At 41.4% G+C, this 20414-nt stretch overlaps 2 protein-coding genes across 3 annotated transcripts; both read left to right on the top strand.

The window, feature by feature from the left end:
- Positions 1–833: 833 nt before the first annotated feature.
- polg2 (polymerase (DNA directed), gamma 2, accessory subunit) lies at positions 834–4669 on the top strand. 2 transcript variants are annotated; one of them, XM_040024765.1, is made up of 8 exons: positions 834–1821; positions 2371–2482; positions 2709–2814; positions 2972–3157; positions 3464–3601; positions 3707–3787; positions 3944–4044; positions 4138–4669. In XM_040024765.1, the coding sequence occupies exons 1-8, from the start codon at positions 1353–1355 to the stop codon at positions 4301–4303; spliced, it is 1359 nt and encodes a 452-aa protein (XP_039880699.1). In that variant the 5' UTR covers positions 834–1352; the 3' UTR covers positions 4304–4669. The 2 variants fall into 2 exon arrangements, with proteins under 2 accessions (XP_039880699.1, XP_039880698.1); XM_040024764.1 differs by having other exon boundaries at positions 836–1827; positions 2377–2482.
- A 517-nt stretch (positions 4670–5186) lies between these two features.
- srp68 (signal recognition particle 68) lies at positions 5187–17989 on the top strand. The gene is made up of 16 exons (XM_040024762.1): positions 5187–5360; positions 5769–5835; positions 6183–6296; positions 6492–6687; positions 7556–7638; positions 7772–7881; positions 8005–8084; positions 8228–8368; positions 12475–12573; positions 12721–12785; positions 13285–13438; positions 13606–13700; positions 13920–14049; positions 14429–14504; positions 14590–14639; positions 15387–17989. The coding sequence occupies exons 1-16, from the start codon at positions 5273–5275 to the stop codon at positions 15612–15614; spliced, it is 1776 nt and encodes a 591-aa protein (XP_039880696.1). The 5' UTR covers positions 5187–5272; the 3' UTR covers positions 15615–17989.
- Positions 17990–20414: the final 2425 nt, after the last annotated feature.

The following is a 20414-nucleotide window of genomic DNA, read 5'->3' as shown; positions in this document are numbered from 1 at the left end:
CTCTCTCTCTTTGGGGAATTTGGGGATTTTTGTGTTTTTTGTTATTTTTGGGTGGTGGGGGGGTAGATTATGATTTTGATACCTCTAAGTGGTGTTACAGGGAAGCTGGCAGAGCTCTGTTCCGCTGTTTTTGGTTTGTTTGTTTTTTTTGTCAATTTTCACCCATGTGTCCATCCATTTTTCTGTTGATTATCTGGGTCACTGGGACAACACGTAATGCAAAGCTTTAAACCTTTTGCCAACCTGCAGCTCTTTCTAGGGAACACCAAAGAGTTCCCGAGCCAGCTGAGAGATGCAGTCTTTCAAAAATATTCTGGCCCTACCCCATGGCTGCCTGTTTTTTTTTTTTTTTTTTTTTTTTTTTTTTTGTTTTGTTTTGTTTTGTTTTGTTGTTTTTTTTGGGGGGGGGGGGTGTATTATTATTATTATTATTATTATTATTATTTAATTATCGCAGAGAATAATGTCTATGGAAAGTAAAGTTTTATGGTGCAATTGATGATTTTAATTGGTAATACCCCAAAATAATACAGAGAAACCTCAGATATTCAGAAGACACCCTATGAGCAAGCACCTGGCGACATCTATGCAACACACTTTCAACTGAAATCAAATGAAATACACATATTAAATATTTCACAGTAAAGGTCAAGGATTGGTTAAAGGTAAATCAGAGGTGTAGTCATTTCTATTAACTATATTATAATTTTTACAAGTGCCCTTTTTTAATTTCATTTTTTTGTAGTTTTATAATCATAGTGTCAGATAAATGAACTGAAAAAAATCTATTTAAATTAAACTGCTATTTTTGTTTTTGTACAGTAATGAATACAGACTCAATCACCACCTCCATTCACTTCCGAATTAAGTTTAATCTGTGAGCCAGAAAAGCACCCATATCACTGAATCGGTGAAGGATGTAGACGTTTCCATTTTATTTTGAAAGTCTCCTTTACCCGGATATAAGGATTTAATTTCCGGATCACCCACCACATGTAACAGATACGTTGCTAACGCTGAAATATGTGTCTCCTATGAGATGTGAAGTGTGAGCAGCGGCTAATTGGACATTAGATGTGTGACAGCAGGGAAACCGTCCGACTCTTAAATGCACCGACAGCCGTCTGTATTTGTAGACGCTGCTTTTAGCAAGGTTCGCTAAAGTTAGCTTTCATTGGGAATTTAACACAGTGAGCCCAGTTCACATGTACTATTCAAACCACCGTATGCACTCATCTTTTCACTGCGGTATGCGGCCACTTAGGACCGTACACTTAGCGAATATTTTAAATCTACAGGATTTAAAGCTTGTTGTTTGCTAATGAAACTTTCTCTGAAGCGGGTTCTTCATCATGTTTACTCGGTGTGTAAGAAACATCCTGTCTAGAAGTGCATTCACTGTGACGCTGAAGCGGCACAGCTGGAGACGCTGCAGCACATCCCAGACTGAGACTGTGGACCAGGTCACTACGTTATTGCAGCTCTGCGTGGACAGGTTCTTCGTTTCTCCTGATCACGCTAACGTGGAGCTGTTTCAGCGCGGGTTGTGCTGTAGCTATGGACCTCTGGGCATGGAGCTCAGGAGAAACCTGCTGGACCAGTGGTGGCATTCAGTGACTAGGTCCGGAGCTCAGGTTTTTGGGATTAACACCCTGAGCAGCAGCAGCAGGGAAGCACCTACAGGTGGACAGGGCCAGCTGAGGATTGTTGAATGTGAACAGATGAAACAGAGACTTGGGCAGAAGAAGCTAAGCAAGGAGCGGCTCGCTAAGGAGGTGCACATGCTCCTGCAGAGGTCCCCAAGTATGAGAACAAACTTACTGCAAGGTAAGTTGCCTCACACACCTGTAATAAATAATGATGATAATAGAGCATAACATACACGTTTTTATTTCTATACTGAGAGCTAGCATTAAACATGCACAGTAAAGTAATGACACCACAGATGATTTATAAACTACCAGCAAAGTCACCGTGTATACCAACTGTTTCACGTTATTGCATTTATGATCTTCCATGTATTTCTTTTAATGGTTTATGAATACTTTTGATACTTGTTTGTGCAGTTTGATGCCAACACTGTGGTACTTTTGTTTGAGGAAGGTGAATGGAAACGAGCTGTTCTTGGAATATTATTTTCACACTGTAGTAAACTCAGCAAGTAAGAAAGATGATGGCAAGAGCTGAAATACCATGTTAAGGATACTGCCAGGACTTCAGTGTTGTGTGAAAGTGCTCATCAGCTTCAGAAATTCAGCTAGTATCATTTCTGTTTAACATGTCTCTGTCTTTTACATTGTTGTAAAACTAAAAAAATAATAATAATTTTTTTCAAATTAGTCTTGATGGTTCACGCGTGTTGTGTTTTGTTTCCAGGTGCCTTAGAGCAGTTTGTCCCCTCGTTAGAGCTGGTGAACAGGAAGCTGCCGTTTGGTCTGGCTGAGACGGGTCTGTGCTTCCAGCCTGCAGAAGGCTCTGGTTGGTGAGGCTTCGTCTGTTGTTTCTTACCTGTGTGAGTGTCTGTGTGGATACACTTATGAAAAATAAAAATTCAAACAAACTTCACTGGGATTTTGTTTCTTTATATTGTTTATCTGAGCTAGACTTTTAATATTAATACAGTATTTCATGAGTTCACATTAACCTTTTTCAGACCTTATGAGGTAAGTATGTCATATTAACACACTGTATGTTCTATTTTCTGTCAGCTCAGCTGAGGTCACGCAAACATCTCTAGTGTGGTTTTGCTCTCCTCGCACATCGTCCCAGTGGCTGGACCACTGGACACGACAGAGGCTGAAGTGGTGGAGAAAAGTGAGTCTTTGAGGAGGGAAACATCTCCGACAAATTTAAAACTGTGTGATGCACCAGTGCATAAATGTGTATTTTCCTGTAAGAACACTTTCCCAGCCTTATAAACTACAAACATTAATAACTCAGCTTTTCTCTTTGTTTCGTCCTGTTTATCCAGTTTGCCCTCTCCCCGTCCGACTTCAGCAGCAATGAAGTCCAGCAGGAGGAGCTCGAACAGGCGGCATCTCGCGGTGTGAGGATCATCTACAACTTCCCGTGGGGTCAGGAGGTCCTGGAGACACTGTGGAGTCGAGGAGATGCCGAGCTGCTGCACATACACAAAGGAGACCGGTCCAAACTGCAGGTCCGTCTGCTTCTTTTAGAGTGTGCTTTAAGTCGGGATCGAGATTCAGTCATGTTCCTAAGCTGCTATTGCAGAGGCTCTGGTTCTCTGACGAGGCGCATGTCTTAAAACAGGAAGTCAAATCGATATCAAAAATTCCCTTAGCTCCCAGCTGATAGAGGCTTTCAGAAATCTCAGTTGAACTAAACTGCTTTAGGAAGAAGAACCACCAGGTCTCATAAGAAACACGGGCAGCTGCTCGTCTGTTGCTGCTTTTCTTCAGTTTAATCACACGCAGTGTCATCTCTCTTACCTGACCTCTTTCAGGATCAAGATGGACAAAGGTCTATTCCTCATGTTGTCTCCGTTACCGCAAACATGGACCGTGGTGCGATGGCGTTTCTGTCCAACTCACTCCAGCAGCTGCAGAGAGAAGAGAGCAAGAAAAAGCTGCACCAGAGAAAGGTGATTGTGCTTAACAGCTCGCTGCACGTGCAGAAAAACTGTCAGCGGGTTTCCTATTTCTGGCGTGACTTTTATTTATGAGATTTGTTGCACTGTTGATTTCAGGTGCTGAAGCTGCATCCAGTGTTGGTTCCCATTAAAGTGGCTTTAAATATTGGTAGAGGAGCCACTGTGGAGCTGAGGCAGGTAATGATAACATGAAGTACATGTTGCATGCTTTTTCTTTGTGGAGTTTTTCTGTGCAAATACACATTTTTCACCTTAAAAGGATCTGATTGAATGTGTTCCTTCTGTGGACTTGCATCAAATTGCATTAAAAGTGTTTTAAATATATTTCTTCAGATTTGTGAAGGCCTTCTGCAGGAGTTCCTGGAAACAAAGATCTCTGTGTGGCCTGGATATCTTGAAACTCTGCCAACATCAATGGAGCAGCTGAATGCCAAGTAAATGCCGTTAAATCAGCACATAATGCAAAATGAATTACGTTACTTTTCTTTAAACTCGTGCCTGTGTGTTTCTGTGTGGATGTAATGCAGATACGATGAGATGGGCGTTCTTTTCACCATCATCATCGGTGAGAACACGTTGGAAAGTGGCCTTCTTCAGGTCCGCAGCAGAGACACAACCATCAAAGAGACCATGCACATCTCGGAGATCAAAAACTTTCTATTCAGATACATTTCTGCAGCTGACAACATCTGAATGCCCCTCCTGTTTTTTTCGAACACCTGCCTGAGTTTGCATTCCTTTTAAAAACAAAATGATGGTCAGGGACATGCTTGTGAAATATATTTCCTCAGAGTGGTCCAAAAATAAGAGACTTTTTGGGATAGAGGTGCACATGAACCCACTGTGTGTATACATGTACCCCAAGAGTTTGTATTCTTAACTTTGCTAACTCAGCTCTTACTGATCCTACAGTCTCTTCGCAGTACATTCAAGGCACTGACATGGTTATATCAGGTTTATTTATCTGTGTGTAATTGGTGGCTACATAGTGGTCACAGAGGAGGAAGCTTTTGGATTTGTCTCTACATTTCTATTAAAAGATATGGAATCCCTCTTTAATATTTATATTGTATTGTTTTTTTCTGGTTGTTGATGGTAATTTTGATTCTTGTTTCCTGAAGGTTCAAAGACTGTTCACAATAATGGAACAAGCAGTTAAGAAAATAGTCTTACCGTATTAGTAAACTGTAGTTTAGTTCAAATATAAAGTTAAAATACAGCATGATACCACACAGGTACAGAGGACTGAAACTGCTATAATAAAACACAAATAAATTGGTCAGTACATTGATGACTGTCCCTTTATAACCTCTGAATATTATTAATGTTACTTGCTCTGTGGGAGGAAGCTAAAGGCAAAGAGGGGTGGTTTAATTTTATAATGATATAATTTATTCTAATTATAATTAATAGCAGTAGCTGTATTGATAATGATAATAAGAAGAATAAAAGTTTTTTTTTATTTTTAATTTATTTAGATTGTTTTTGTTTATTTGTTGTTCCGGGGGCGGTGGGGCGTATGAATCGATTGAATCATGAGGCACATCAGCAAAGTCTCGCGAAGTTTGCCCCTTTGCCCCTCCCTGCGCACTCATTGGTCCCTGGCTGCACCTCTGACTGGGCATGTGTGTATGTGTGCTGCTTAGCTGTTAGCGTGTAGAGATGGCCGCAGACAAGCAAAACGACGCTAAAGTTTCCCTAATGGAAGAAAATAAAGAAAACTTACCGGATGGAGGACTCGGACTGGAAAGTATCCTTAAGAACACGACACGTGCTCTTTGACGTTTTCCCTCTGCGAGCATCTTTCACGCTCTTAAGCTAACGTTAGCTTTTAGCTAACTCAGTTGGAAGATAAGCTAGCGGTTATTAGGCTACGTGTCATACTGAAGCAGGCTGTCAGTGGTAAATGGGGATTTTTATGTATTCACAATTTATTTTGGGGGTCTGAGGACATATTTTAAGATTGCTAGCTATTATGTGATGTCATCTTTGAGTTTCATTAGCGGTTACAATAGTTAAAACAGCCTGTCTTGGTGCTTGCATACAATGACTGCTATCAAAACTGAAACGTTCATGCTTGGAAATAAATGGTAAACTGCCCCTCAGAGTAACGTGTGTGATGGTTACATAAGGTTTGTACCTTGACGTTTAATCTCAGTCTTGCAAATCATCAAAGAATCCCAGCAGCAGCACGGCCTCAGGCATGGAGACTACCAGAGATACAGGTGAGCTGGCTCAGGTCATACATTACAGGGTGGAGATTTGTGTGTGGTGCAGCAGTTTTTCCACCCAATGTAAAGACACTGACATGAGACTTCTGTTCACAATACTGGACTCAGATTTATGGTTTAATGCAGTTAAATGGAACAGGTGTGGATTAAAGTTAAACTCAAAGCTTTTGATGTCCAGCTGTCTTCGCCACATTTTCATATTTGTGGAGTTTAAGATATAGTGATAGATAATTTATGTTCTTTGATCTTCCTGCATATTAAGTTTCGTGGTGACTTTTTTTGTCTATGTTGTATTTCATTTATTGTAATGTAGAATTAAAAAAATCCTTGTCTGTTTCCAGGGGCTACTGTTCCCGCAGGCTGCGGCGCCTCCGCAAGACTCTTGGCTTCAAGATGGGAAACCGACACAAGTTTGTTGGGAAGAAAGTCACTGTGGAAATGCTTTCTGATAACAGGTTAGACTTAGATAATTTTAACTGGTCATTCACGTGTAGTTAACTGGCTGCTGGTTTGGGAACCTTTACATTAAGGAAATTCCCGTTTGAAACACTTAAACAGATCACTTTGCTTTGATGTGGAACAGTTCAGCGGCTTGATGCTTTCACATAAAAAAAACAAACTGTTTATACAGCTATGCCACCTTTTTTCAGGTATCTTCTGCTGGTTTTGATGGAAGCAGAGCGTGCATGGAGCTACGCCATGCAGTTGAAGCAGGAGGCCAATACGGAGCCACGTAAGCGCTTCCACCTTCTGTCACGACTACGTAAGGCTGCAAAGCACAGTGAGAAGCTGGAGAAGCTCTGCGAAAGCCCCCGTGTGGACGCCAAAACTAAACTGGAGGCACAGGTACACAGGTCAAATTCATCTTAACTGACCCGTGTAGGTGTGTGGAATAACAAGTGGATGTGCAGCGAGGTCCCAGCCTCAGAGATGAATAACTTTAACTTTTCGATTTGTTGTCTTTCAACTGTAAGATTTGAGAACTTCCAACACTGTTAATTAGAAAAACAGTGCAGAATATTTCATGACGATATTTTATCTACACAGGGACACCAAATATTGATATTTTAATCAATAAAATACTTTTGGAATACTTTGAACAAGAGGGCTGAAAGGTTGGAGGAGGCAGCCTTTCTGCAAACAGTTGCAGTGTGCCTTTGGATTGACTGCAGTTATTCAGGGAAATTGGCAGAGGATTGTGAATAATTGCTTTCTCTAATCTATAAATGCAGACAGATTGGCAGCGGTCTGAATGACTCTGTGTCAGTGAGCTGATTGTATTCTGGCTATATTCTTGTAGAAAAGAGGGTCATTTCTGTCTGCGTAGACAACAGATTTCCATGTATGTAACTGCCAACTTGACACTGTTCCATCGCAGACTGATATCAGGCTCAAAGCAGACTGATTCTGTCTTACGGCAACTTCTACAGCAAACTTTAGTGACAGTGTTGTGTACTTATTTTGCAACAAAAGAAAAAAAAAATGAGTTTAACTGTAACTTTGGAGACATAATTTGGAGTTGAAAGAAGATGATAAATTGTAGTACTTGCTACTGCAGATATCACAAAAATGTTAAATCACAATAATATATCACGAGTGAAATATTGTGATAACATCATGGAGAGTCTTGGTGATTCCCACCTTTACTGTTGATGAAGTGTGGTGAGGGAAGGAACAGAGGAGCTCCTCATCATGGGTTGTGGTGTTATTTCAGGCCTACACTGCATACCTGACTGGAATGGTGGAGTTTGAGCTGCAGGAGTGGAAACAAGCCATGGAGGCTTTCAACAAGTGCAAGTGAGCTTTAACATTACTGCCCTCTGTTTTTTGTTTTTTAATTCTTCTTTTAATAATGGGAGGTTTTCTTGTTTGTTTGTTTTTCTTTCACTTTTTTTTTTAAAACCACTGATAAATACTTTTGTCTTGTCAGGACCATTTATGAGAAGCTGGCCAGTGCCTTCACTGAGGACCTGGCAGTTCTGTACCGCCAGCGTGTAGACGAGATATCGCCCAACATTCGCTACTGCGCTTACAATATTGGTCAGCATTGCTGTAGTCGTTCTTCTCAGTGTCATTGTTGATGCACAACACCAATCCTGAGTTCAGTCCTTCCTCTGCACACTGACAAACACACACTCACTCCCTGGTTGTATTTGATTTTAGGTGATCAGAATGCCATCAATGACCTGATGCAGATGAGGCTGACTGGTGGAGGAGGTGGCATGATGGCTGAGAAACTAGAGGTAAACACGAAGGGGTAAAACTTTTGTTAATCAGTCTGTAATTCATGATTAAACTGCTGAGGGGAGCACATACCAAACAAGAATATTACACAGCTGTGTAATTGTGTACTACATCCAGAAGTGTTTGTTTTGTTTCCCTCAAGGCACTGATTACTCAGGCGCGAACCAAGCAGGCGGCCACTATGAGTGAAGTGGAGTGGCGAGGACGCACGGTGCCCGTGAAGATCGACAAGGCTCGCGTCTTCCTGTTGGGTCTGGCAGACAACGAGGCCGCCATCGCTCAGGTCAGCCTCTCACACATTCCTTCGTTTTTAAGCATATAAACAAACTCAGTGGGAAACGCATGTTGTTGCACCTCCTAATGTTGGTTGTCCTTTCTATGTCTCTTGGGCTGCAAACAATGGAAACAACTGCAGAGACATTGACTCAAAGACAATAAGTGAATAGATTCCTTCTGTAGTACAAATATAATCGTGTTCATCACTGGTCATTACCCCTCCCTAGGGCTGCTCAATTAATCGAATTTTAATCACGATTACGATCTGGGCTTTCAACGATCATTAAAAATGACTGAGCCGATTATTAGCCCCTCCCTCGTGCTTTACTCTCGCGCTGCTCCGTGTGGCAAATCGAGCGCACCTCTCTGCATTTCGAACACGTGTCACAACAATTAAGAGCAGCGGTCTCCAACCTTTTTTGCGCCACGGACCGGTTTATGCCCGACAATGTTTTTATGGACCGGCCTTTAAGGTATCACGGATAAATACAACAAAATAAAACTAGTACTGGTACCGAAAAAAAGGTTTATTCATAACACACGTGAAAAGACCCAGGAAAACCGAGTAAACGATAAAAACGATAACAAAATAACGCTGAAAACCGATAAAAACCCTGAAAACTATACATTTCACACCTGAGCCTCAACTCTCGGGGCCCGATACCAAACGACTCACGGACCGGTACCGGTCCGAGGCCCGGGGGTTGGGGACCGCTGATTAAGAGGACCCGAGGGAAGCTCGGAAAGCTAAGCAGAAGTTATTTGGAGAGGAGAGTGACTGCCGTTGGTTGAAAAGAGAGGTAAAAAAAACTTCAGTGGTGTGGAAACATTGTGGGTTCGTGGAGTCAGACGTGGATCAAGTAGACATGGTGTGTAAACTTTGCTACAGTGTCGTAGCTGCACCACAGAGCAACACTGCAAAGTTCACTAAACATAGATGTTTACATTTTTCATTTATTTTTTATATTGCAAACATTTGCACTGTTATCAGTATTTGCACACTATTTTATATTATTTTATGACAATCTTTAAAGTCATTATTCAACACATTGTTATTGTTAAATAAATATCGTCAAATAATCGAGATCTCAATTTCAGTGAAAATAATCGTGATTATCATTTTTGCCATAATCGAGCAGCCCTACCCCTCCCTATGTTTCCTGACTGCCTCCCGCAGAGCTACTATCAGAGACTACCCAGTATTTATCACAACACTGATTCTGTGTGCTCATATGACCCATTTAGACTGCTTATAAATGCCAACGTTTTAATTTAATGAATTCAACCTTGTTTCTTATTCTCCGCTGCCACATGCCTTTTATATCCTTAGAAGGGGAGCCTGTTATTTTTGTTTTCACTTCCAAATTCAGGCCCACTTCTATATTTTCATTCTTAAATTGGGCCTTGATTTGAGTTTTAAGCTTACAAGGATTATTTGCATATAGATCAGGTAGTGACAAACATAATTCCTGGGTACAGACGCTCCAGTCTTACCTGTTGGACTGCTTTGGAAAATGTCTTAAGTGTTTTAACTATATTTTCATAAGTTTGGCAGCTTTTCCATCTGTTTAAGACCTCGTATGTGACCATTCATACTAAAACAACACAATTAAGTGATAGGTAAAGCAATTAAATGACTACTTTCACTATCTATAAGAGAAATAAAAGAAACTATGATTCTTTTTCAGTGAATTCAGAGTAAAATTAAAATTTCTGTGAATTAACACTTTGTTTTAGAACTTTTTGTAATTTTACACATTAATTTTCTGTAATTTAAGCCTAAAGAGTCGTGCTGACAGATTCTTTAATTTACTACAGCGGCATTTCTTTATCATGTACTGAAAACGCTTTTTCTTTTATTAAGGCGTCTCATTGATTAAATGTGTAGTTCCACTTGTTTACAATGACAGCAAAGGGAGTTTCACTTGTCCGCCTCGCTTAAGATCAAAGTATGTAAACAGATCACAATGTAAAATGAGTTTGACATCCCTGATATAGATGAGCTCGATATCCAAAACCTTTGCATGTTTTCAGTGAATGTCCGGTACAGTAAAAGTGAATATATGAGAGGAAATAAGTAAAAGCATAAAAGTCTCTTCTTAACTAAATAATCTTTCATCCTGCTGGAGGCTGTCGGGTACTCGTCAAGCATTAAAACAGTTTAATAAAACCATAAAACAACCCTGAGAGCACTCAGTGCAGTTCCTTAAAATTTCAGTAGGTGGCACTCTGTTCTTGATAGTATCACATGTCCCCTCGCTGTCGCCACAGCTCATTCCTTCTGTTTTGTGCCCGAGTACTCAGCACACCCTGCAGACACACCTGTCACACCCATTGCCACTCAGGTCTCAGGCATGCAGCTGCTCTCATCACACAACTGCATTCTACGCATTTCACCTCGCACATGAATGCAGGGCTACACCCAGCAGCTCATTTTAGTTTCAGATGGAGCATTTTAGGTCTGACTGTCGGATAAAAGGCGGTTAAAGGTGGCTGTGATTGACTGTGTGGAGAAGAACTGCGGCGCTGGCAGTTTTTATCACATTTGGCTTTTCTTATTGGTCACAATTAAAGGATTTTTGCATAGTATGCACATTATATTGTGTCATAGCTCTAGCACCTTCAGCTTCACAATGTGCACCTGTTCTTCTGCTTGTGGCCTCAGGGGACGGGAGACACTGTAGGGCCAAATGTCAACCCTAGTTTAAGGGCTGTTTCCTCCTCTAACCAGTGTATCCATCCAGCCCTCCTGCCGAACAGCACAGAATGCTCAACAGGTAGAACTGGCTGTTCTAGGCCTTACTAGGGTGTTGGCACAAGTGTGAAACGCGTAGCAGCATCACCTTTCTGGGTGGGAGAGAGAAGGCTTGTGAACAATCTGTTATCAGGTTTGCCACCACAAGGAATTGTTTTGTAACATTCCTCTATTGTGTTTTCTCAACTTTTCGCAACAACAGAGACACAGTAATGTAATCCACAAAATCTTTTAAATACTTAAAACAGATATTTTTATGAGTGATCAGTCCTTCTGTAATTGTTTTATTGCTCACACTTTGCTTTTTTCCAGTGTTAGTAAAACCCATCCTGCATCTTTCTGAAACTATCTCAGTTTAACACAGGCCTGTTGTATTAGTGTGGCGATGAAAGACGGCTTAGATGATGAACAATCGTGTCATTCTTAAAGACCTGAACCCTGAAACTATACAGTGTCTTAACTGCTGATGAGTTATGTGCAGGAATGCATCAGCAGCCTGCTGGGCCACATACCTGCGTCTCTCCCCGAGTTTGTCAGTCGCATTCCTGCTTTAACTGTTGCTCTTTGTATCAAAGTACTAAAACTGTTACATGCATCAAATGTTTGCTTGATGGCGTTTTAAATGAGATACGTCTGCACAATCTGGTAGAAACCTTTTATGATCTGATCAAGTTTCAGCCAAATCTCATCAGTCTGGTTAAATGGCTGCTATCGCTGCGTAAATCTGCTTGGAAGTTATTCTGCAAAAAGCATAAAAGGGATTTGTGAACATCTCCACTTTCAGTCTGCATTTTAAGAGGCGCGACTGCTTCCTCCCCTTCTCCGCTCTGCCTGTGTGTGCCTAGGATGGCCTCAGAGTATTGAGTGTTCTTTTAGCTGAAAGCAGTCTTTGTAGCTACAAGAAAGCAGAAGAAAAGCAACTGAAAGTGTTAAAGTATGTTCCTAGCTGACCTGTACAGAGAGCTGAATTGAAGTAAGGAGATACACGGAAGCCAAACTGGAGGCTGAAAAACTGCTTCAGTGCCTTCAGTGTGTCGTGTTACTGCTGAACCTGCATTTTTGATAGGTACTCTGTTTTTACTTTCCAGAGTCATCTATTGTACATCATCTCATCTTCAGCATGTGCCATCCTCACACATAGGCTTCACCCCCTGGGTTTTCCTCATTGTTGCCAACTTAGACATTTAGTTGCATTAAATCTATGATGAAAAAATGTAAAGACCGTGCCGGTACGATCTGAGACGTTTCTCTGCTTAGAATGTGAAACACACCCGTCTCCCTCCTTCTCTACTATTCAGTAAGTTCTACATTATTTTTTTTCCTTTATCCTCATCTTTGGATCTGTTTGTGTCATTCAGGCAGCTAATGAGGAAACCAAAGAACATCTGTATGAGACCCTGCTGGCCGAGTGCAGAGACACCATCCAGGCAGTGAAAGAGGAGCTCAAGACTGAGGCGGTAAGATTCAGCAGGATGAAAAGCTGTGATGTTGACAAGAATGAGAGGTGGTGAAGATGTAGCTTGTAAATACTTGAAACTGGGAATAATTAAAGAGCTTTTTTTTTCTTTTCTTCTTTTTGTAAATCAATTTTTTTATCACTGTAGAAACAGCGAGAGAGGAGCTCTGATGGTGACACTGGGAAGGTGTCCAACCTGCAGTACCTGCACAGGTAAAAAAGGAAGAAAAATGTACTTCAATTTTACTCCTGGTTCTGTTAAGTTTGTCAGTCATAGGATTAGAGCTGCAGCTAAATGCTTTACTGCTTATCTCAGTAAGTCAATAACACTTTGATCATTCCCCTCCTCCTTTCCCTCCTCGTCTCTTCATGCAGACAACACTGTAACACACAGATCTTCAGTTTATTGTGAAATTACAAACACATGCTCACTTTTGGGAGGATGAAATCGGAGAACATTTGGCTGTTTGGAAACATTACTAGCAACTTCTAACATCTTTTGATAGACAGACATGTATAAACCTGTCAGGTCGGGGCATCATTAGGCTGAACGCGTGTCGGGTGAGTCTGGTTCAACTTGCAGAGCGCCTGTGAGGCATGTTAATGGTTCCTGACGATGTCTGCAGTTGATTCAGCCGAGGTTTACAGACCTGATGAGTTTAAAGGGATCGCACGTCGTAAGTGAATAATCACTGCTGCTCTTCTCTCCCAGCTACCTGACCTACATTAAGCTGTGTACACTGGTGAAGAGGAATGAGAGCATGGCTCATACTCTGCAGGCCAAACTGAAGGAGCCCGAGGCCGACGAGAACAAGAGGGGGCCCCGTCCACAGGATCTCATCCGCCTGTATGACATCATCCTGCAGGTGAATGTCCTGTTATCAAGTTCTGTCTCCAAGTTGTGTGGTTCTATTGAAAAAGCAAAGGTCTTAGGTGTACAGCCTGATGTTTGTGTTACCACAGTTACATGATGTGCATCTTGTGTTTTTTGTTTTTGTTTTTTCCCGCACCACCACCTCCTCCAACTATCCAGAGTCTGGCAGAGCTCTCAACCCTGCAGGGTCTGGAGGATGACCACACCTTCCAAAAGGAGGTGTCCCTGAAGACCCTGGTCTACAAGGCCTACAGGTCAGTGTTTTTGTGCCTGGTTTTCAACATGTTCTGCATCAAACAATGCAGCTGAAATTCAAACAGTGCAACAAGTGTCGTATTTACAATCGCAAATACACCTGCGTCCTGATGTGAAAAGTATCTCTAAGCTTTGTTCCATTTCAGATTTCCATGAAAGCTTCTGCAGTTCATAAACCCACATGTTGTTAATGAGCTGCTTTCTTTGACCTCTTGCAGGTGTTTCTTTATAGCCCAGTCTTATGTGTTAGTGAAGAAGTGGAGTGAGGCGCTGGTGTTGTATGAAAGGGTGCTGAAATATGCCAAGGAAGTCCAATCTAAGGCCAAGAGCCTCAACAACAGCCTCAAGGTTGGTTTAACATGCAAGCAAACACACACACACACCTCAAACATGAGTCATGGTGTTACTCATTGTGGAGGCCTCTTTTCAAAGCCTCATCTTTATCTAGGTTGCCATTTTAGTTATTTACAACACATTATATTTAGACAAATAGATGTTATTTAAAATGCTTTATGGATCACAAAGATGCAGATGCCTGCTAATCTGTTCTAAGTAACACTAATAAATTGCTAGATTTTTAATCACCTGCTGGTTAGTATAAGTAACTGTGCAGCAAACCATGTTGTTTGTTAGAAAAATGCAATAAGACCCAAACACACAGTACATCAAAGTTTAACAAAAATATCACTGCGCTACATTAATTTACATTCATCATGAATTTCTGCAGGATCTCCCCGATGTCCAGGAGCTCATTGCTGAGGTCAACGCTGAAAAATACTCACTTCAAGCTGCTGCCATTTTAGGTGCGAGCCTTTAAGTCGTTAAACAGTTAAACCAGCAGTCGTCTTCTCTGTTGTACAGTCCTGAAGAAACGTGTTTGTGTTTCAGACACCGACGAGATAGTTGAAGTTCCTCAGCAGCTGGTGAAAGACAACACGGTAAGAGGAGGAAGCCTCAGGCTGCTCAACACTACAGCCGTACACATACACATGGTTCTTGCACGTTTGTGTCTGTACGAATAAAATAAACGAGCTCTGTGGATTAATTACTTATCGGTTATATTACTCCTGAAGAGCCGAGGTGAAGCTTAATTTGTATATTTGCGTCTCACAAACTGCAACATAAAAACTTTAAAAGTGGTTTTGATGATGTCATTTAACTTTTATCTATTTTTGTGATAAAACTTCATTTTTAGGAATTTCAATAACTGGAATAAGTTTGAGTGGATCTGTCACAGTCTGCACTGCAGTAGCTTTAGTTGCATGAGTCAAAGTTCGAAATCTTATCTGTCATGCTGGCCTTGGCCTAACGCAAGCAGTTTCTGCTTCTCTCGCGTCAGGCCAGCTTTCTTCTGATTGGTTGCCCATCACAGACACAATATTTGAAGAACAAAGGGCGGGGCTTGTGCTCTAACAGACAGAGCTGAGATTAGGGATATCCTCTTTTTGGAAAATGAGTGTTTGGAGCAGCAAGGGATTATTTGCACATATGCTAATCTCATCATTTTAATTTTTGTCCATGCTTGATGTGATCTGCCATTTTAACATTTATGACAAGAAATGCAGTTTGATGGGGTAGTCATCACTCCATTTTCTGCTGCTTTTTTATTTTATTTCTTCATTTAGCTGAACTTTCTGTTCCCTATGATTCCAGTGCTCTCATCTCTTCACTTCTTTTTCACGCAGCCCCTCTGTGACCACCTGGAGACCTTCCGCTTTGACCCCAGTCTCGTCGGAAAACAGCCCAGTCTGGTCCAGTTCCCACCCGACTTCCAGCCAATCCCCTGCAAGCCTCTGTTCTTTGACCTTGCTCTTAACCATGTGGCCTTCCCACCGCTGGATGACAAGGTGGAACAGAAGGGCAAGGGCGGTCTGACTGGCTACATCAAGGGCATTTTTGGCTTCGGCAGCTAAACCTAAACCCACACTTCAACCTCCATGTGAGAGCCACAGGGCCCAGAGTTTACTGCAACCAGCCAGAATTGGGTCAGCTGTTAGTTAGAATCATTTCAGTTTGTCTTTTATGTTTAATTTTTAGTGCCTATGTGCAGAGGGGTTGGAGTTGGCAGTTCTGAGGAAGACGGAGTCAATATAGTCTTCTCGGAAAGATTAATGAAATAGTAGCACTATGACCCAAGTCCACATCCAGCTTCAGTAATCGTATCAGCCTGCATGGCTTCACAGCATACAGGCTCCCTCCTTAAACTGAGCAATGGAGGTGTTGGCAACTTTTAACACATTAATATGCCGTGGTTTTGATGAGTGAAGTCAAGCTGTCAATCTCACGGTAAAAGATTAAATTTTTTCCCTCCTGTGTTTTAAATGCGCCTTCATATTGCGTTTTTTTTTTTTTTTTTCCTTTTGTAAATGGATTGTTCTGCATTTTTTGTAGCCCTCTAAAAACAAAAAGATATGTTTTGATCTCATCAGCCTCAACATTAATTACAAGACCTATAGCTGACCAAACTGTAATCATCTGTATGATTTCATCAGTCATCACAAACTAAAGTTTGTCCTCTTAATCTTTGCCCATCTTTGTCCTCTTGTTGCTTTGACGGCATAAAAATCCTCATAAACACTGTACAGCCACAAGGCCTTGTGTTGGGACAAGAAATGTCAGCTTGCTCAGGTGCCTAAGAGTGTACTCGCACTGAGCTGCTCCTCCCAGCATTCAGTTGTTTTGACCGGTGTGTACCTGTTAGAAGAAAACAGGTGGCCATGGGTCCGTAGCTGAAAGGCTGCTTCAACATCTCAGTTATTAACCAATAAATCACTGGTAAATAAAGGCATGTCAAAGAACAAGGTTTCACTGTAAGTGTGCCTGTCTTTAACTTTAAACTCTATAACGTGAACTGTAGCACGTGTCTCTGAGTGGAGAGGAGATGTTTGAAAAATTGGAAGAAAATCTTTAGAGCATAACCTCCAGAAACATACTCGGGCCTGAAGCACATTTTGAGTGCAGGCACACGAGGACAAGTGTGAGTACACCTTTAGTCCTTTAGTTGTTCCACTTGGTTGTGATTTAGTAGCGGTGAGGATCCGAACATGTACAACATCCAGTTCCTCCTAAGTGCCCTGTGGGTGGGCACCACACCATAACAAACAAAGCTGTCACTGTCAAAGGTGTAGGGTTGTCCATTAAGCTGTCCCTCATCTGCAGATGTGATGTACTTTTAATAATCGCAAGAAGAAATTTTTCCGGTCTGTGGTTTTCTGTTTTTTCTTCTCTGTCGTCATTGCGCCAAAGCCTCTCGAAACCCAGCCTCTGAATTCAGGAAACTGGGACAGGGCTAGCGTGACTAATGACAAAGCTATGAGTCACAGTTTGAAATGATCCTTTCTGAATAAAAGAAGCTGGATTGGCCAGTGTTTTTATTTCTTTGGTAGTTAGAGCCTAAACTCACCAGGCAGTTCATTAGATGCACTAACCAGCTAGAACTAAAGCAGTCACATACAACACACACTGCAGTAAGAGGCTGCTTATTTACAGTCATAATAATGGCGGGATTCCCTCCATGACAGTTGTATTATCCTGCTTTAGTTTTAGCTACTTGGTTTATTTGTACTTTTTTGCATTTTTCTTGCCCTCAAACTTGACATCCTGTCAAAGGTCCAACTTTCTACTTCTCTCTGGAAGTAGAAAGCTCTTTAAAGGTCCCTCTGCTACATATATTCAAATGGTACCTGCTTGTTGACGGCAGGTTCAGCTCATGAGACTAATCTGTTACTGTAAAGCTTTTAACAGTGTGTATTTATCTACAAAGGACAGTGGCAGACATCAGGACACTGAAGGAGCTGTTAGCAACCTTTCATTCATCGCATTGCCAACACCACACCTCTGTCTGTCTGTCTGTCTGTCTGTCTGTCTGTCATGGGAAGGACTACAAAAATGTTTTCATCACCTTTGACATGTCTGTGGATTTTCTGTTTTACGTGTTATTTGTCGGGATGTATTGAAACCCCTGATCTTTATGTGACCTGGTTTGCCTGTGAGACTTGGTGAAACACTAGGAAAGGACAGTTTCAGTCTCACTAACATGTTTAACTTTTTTTTTGTGCTTAATTTTCTCTTCATCCCCCCTCTTCCCTACTCAAGTGTTTTTACGCTAAGTAAGATGGATGGGCTGGAACAGTTCCAGCACTTTACCTCGATTAGCCTGGAAAACAAAATAGCTATAATCTGTAGATGCTGGAAACATTTGTGTGTGTGTGACGAGAGTAATGAAATGAGGGGATCGTATGATTTCATGTAGTTTCCAGCCTGGTAATTAAAGTATATTTGCACCAAATGCTGTTTTTGTCATTCTTCATTCACATTTTTCTTTTTGGCTGTATTTATTTTGATCGGGCATAGTTTCTGATTGCTAAAGAACTGCTATTAAACTGACGTGTTCTGAGGACGGTAGGCATGGAGGTGTGTGTGTGTTCAGTTGCTCCTGTGTTAGGGTGTGGGAGTGCATTGGATGCCTGAGCAGGGTGTGAATGTTTAGCTTTACTTTGTTTGTGCACTGAAAAGTGAGAATAATGATATAGGTGTGTTTATTAACCTCGATCTGACATCAGTGGGGTTTGGTTTTTTTGGGGTGGGGGGGGTCTCCCCATCTTCTAACCAAGAATATTCCGTGGTAAAAAGTCCCCCCAACCCACACATGCGCACTGTTACCGTGGTATTTCAGAAATGTGTACTATTTAGAATAGACTGAAAATATTTAAGCCTTTATGGGGTGGAGATGAATGCTTATCTGCAGAACAAAACCAAAGGCTAAAACTGTTGAACAACATTCTGTGTTACGCATTTTCCTCCAAGAGAGGTCCAGAATTTAGAATAACCATCAAAGCTATGAGCAGACAGCTGTGCTGTGTGTAAGGTGACTGAAGAGGCTGGCACACCCTTGCAGTGTCTCTGCCTTTGTTGTTTCTTCTCTGTTCAGCTGTTTGGAATTTACAGGTATACAGATACACAGTTGCTAAATTAATGTGGCTCAAAATGAGCTGCAGGATGTGTGTGAACTGCAGGTTTGACATCCGGAGAAACGCCTGACCTTTAATCCCGAGGAATCTTAATGATTGCTTTCCACGAGGTCTTGCATTTGTGGTGCAGACATTTGTCTCCCTGCTCAGGGGGCATTTGTCACTAAAAAACATGAGTGTTTTAAGGGCAGGGGTGCACACCAGCATTTTTCTTGTGTTTTTTGTTTGTTTTTGTTTTGTTTTTTCCCCTCTTATACAGGTTTAAGTATATGTTTTCAAAAAACATACAAAGTCAATAAAAACTTGAATGTAAAAAATAAACACGAGTGTTGTCATGCTCTTCAGGGACGCTGGGATAAAGCAGACTTTTTTTTATTCTTCCTGTTATGATTGCCACAAATAAAAATCAGCATTTTAAAAACACTTTTAGGAGTTTTCATGATGAATTAGAGCAGTGGTGGGGAACTCCAGGCCTCAAGGGCTGGTGTCCTGCAGGTTTCAGATATCACCCTGGGTAAACACACCTGTATCAAATGATTAGTTCATTGCCAGACAACTTCAAGGCAGGTTGAAGAGGTAATTTAGCCATTTAAATCAGCTGCGTTGGATCAAGGACACATCTAAAACCTGCAGGACACTGGCCCTTGAGGCCTGGAGTTCCCCACCCCTGATATAGAGGAAAATGACCCCTGTCTATGCGTCATTTACAGCAGCTCACTTGAGGTTTAAGATGAAAGTATCGCTACAGTTTGTTACCTGGGTGCAACCACAATATACAATATATGTGAGCAAGTGAAAAAGTATGTTACTCCAGACACGTAGACCCACCCAGAGAGAAACGTGTGACTGGACCAATGAGCACAGCGTGCTCTCGCTGTTGCAATGAAAGCTGCTTAGCTACATTTTTTCTCGTGATTTCCAATTGTTGCTATGCAGCAGAGAGACGCCCTGATCTGGAATAACTTCCACGTCTTTAGATGCTGCACACTAAACATTCCAGTGTATGGGGCAACCTGTAATCAGCAGATTTATGGCATGTACCACTATATGAAAGTGTTATGTAAATTACTTTCTGACCCTTTGGATGTTCCACTGTTGACTGTACACAGTGTCCCTTAGTGTTTGTGGCACAGGTCTGCTCCAAGCTTTGACTCAGGCTTAATAGTGAGGTATCAGGGTGACATAGCCAAATGAGAACGACTTAATTTCCTTGTTATAAATTCAGGAATAAAGGCTCAAGGAAGAAGAAGGAAAAATCAGAAAAGGGGGGGGGAAATTGATCTCACTGTGTAAACTATCGTCTCCTGAATATTCTCATTAATTTGGAGGTCTCAGATTGGGAATGCTGTGGTTTTTTAGTTATGGTTGCAGAGAAATTTCTTGCATATACTAATGCATCAAGTGGCAGTAGATAGAGTTTTCCAGCATGCAAGACAGAAACCTATAAACGAAATTGTCCCAGCAGATGTCACCTTTAAATAAGTCAGTGCGATTTTTATGAGGTATTTAGTCTCTGTTTATGTTTCCTTCATGGTAGTGTGATTATTCTCCAGCACATTTCTTTCCGGGATAATAAATATATCCTTTATCCCTGATCCCAGGGACTTAACAGGATACAGAGGTAGAGAAATATGGGATAACATAAAAACCATTTGTTCTGCATCCACTTATCAGGCACACATGGAATCACTTCTTTCTTTGATTATTTTACTGCTGCTAATTATTTCTACACACGTCTTCCAT

This window comes from Simochromis diagramma, unplaced genomic scaffold, assembly GCF_900408965.1.
Source record: "Simochromis diagramma unplaced genomic scaffold, fSimDia1.1 OVJJ01000302.1, whole genome shotgun sequence".
Classification (NCBI taxonomy): Eukaryota; Metazoa; Chordata; class Actinopteri; order Cichliformes; family Cichlidae; genus Simochromis; species Simochromis diagramma.
The sequence above is the reverse complement of the archived record's forward strand: the minus strand, read 5'-3'. Positions and strand labels throughout refer to the sequence as shown.

Bases quoted from the DNA above. Each gene is read 5' to 3' on its own strand.
- polg2 (XM_040024765.1), top strand. From the start codon at position 1,353: ATGTTTACTCGGTGTGTAAGAAACATCCTGTCTAGAAGTGCATTCACT. The intron at 1,822-2,370 runs TGCAAGGTAAGT...GTTGTGTTTTGT, and splicing joins AAGTATGAGAACAAACTTAC to TTCCAGGTGCCTTAGAGCAG. The intron at 2,483-2,708 runs GTGAGGCTTCGT...ATTTTCTGTCAG, and splicing joins CCTGCAGAAGGCTCTGGTTG to CTCAGCTGAGGTCACGCAAA.
- srp68 (XM_040024762.1), top strand. From the start codon at position 5,273: ATGGCCGCAGACAAGCAAAACGACGCTAAAGTTTCCCTAATGGAAGAA. The intron at 7,639-7,771 runs GTGAGCTTTAAC...TTGTCTTGTCAG, and splicing joins GAGGCTTTCAACAAGTGCAA to GACCATTTATGAGAAGCTGG. The intron at 13,701-13,919 runs GTCAGTGTTTTT...GACCTCTTGCAG, and splicing joins CTGGTCTACAAGGCCTACAG to GTGTTTCTTTATAGCCCAGT.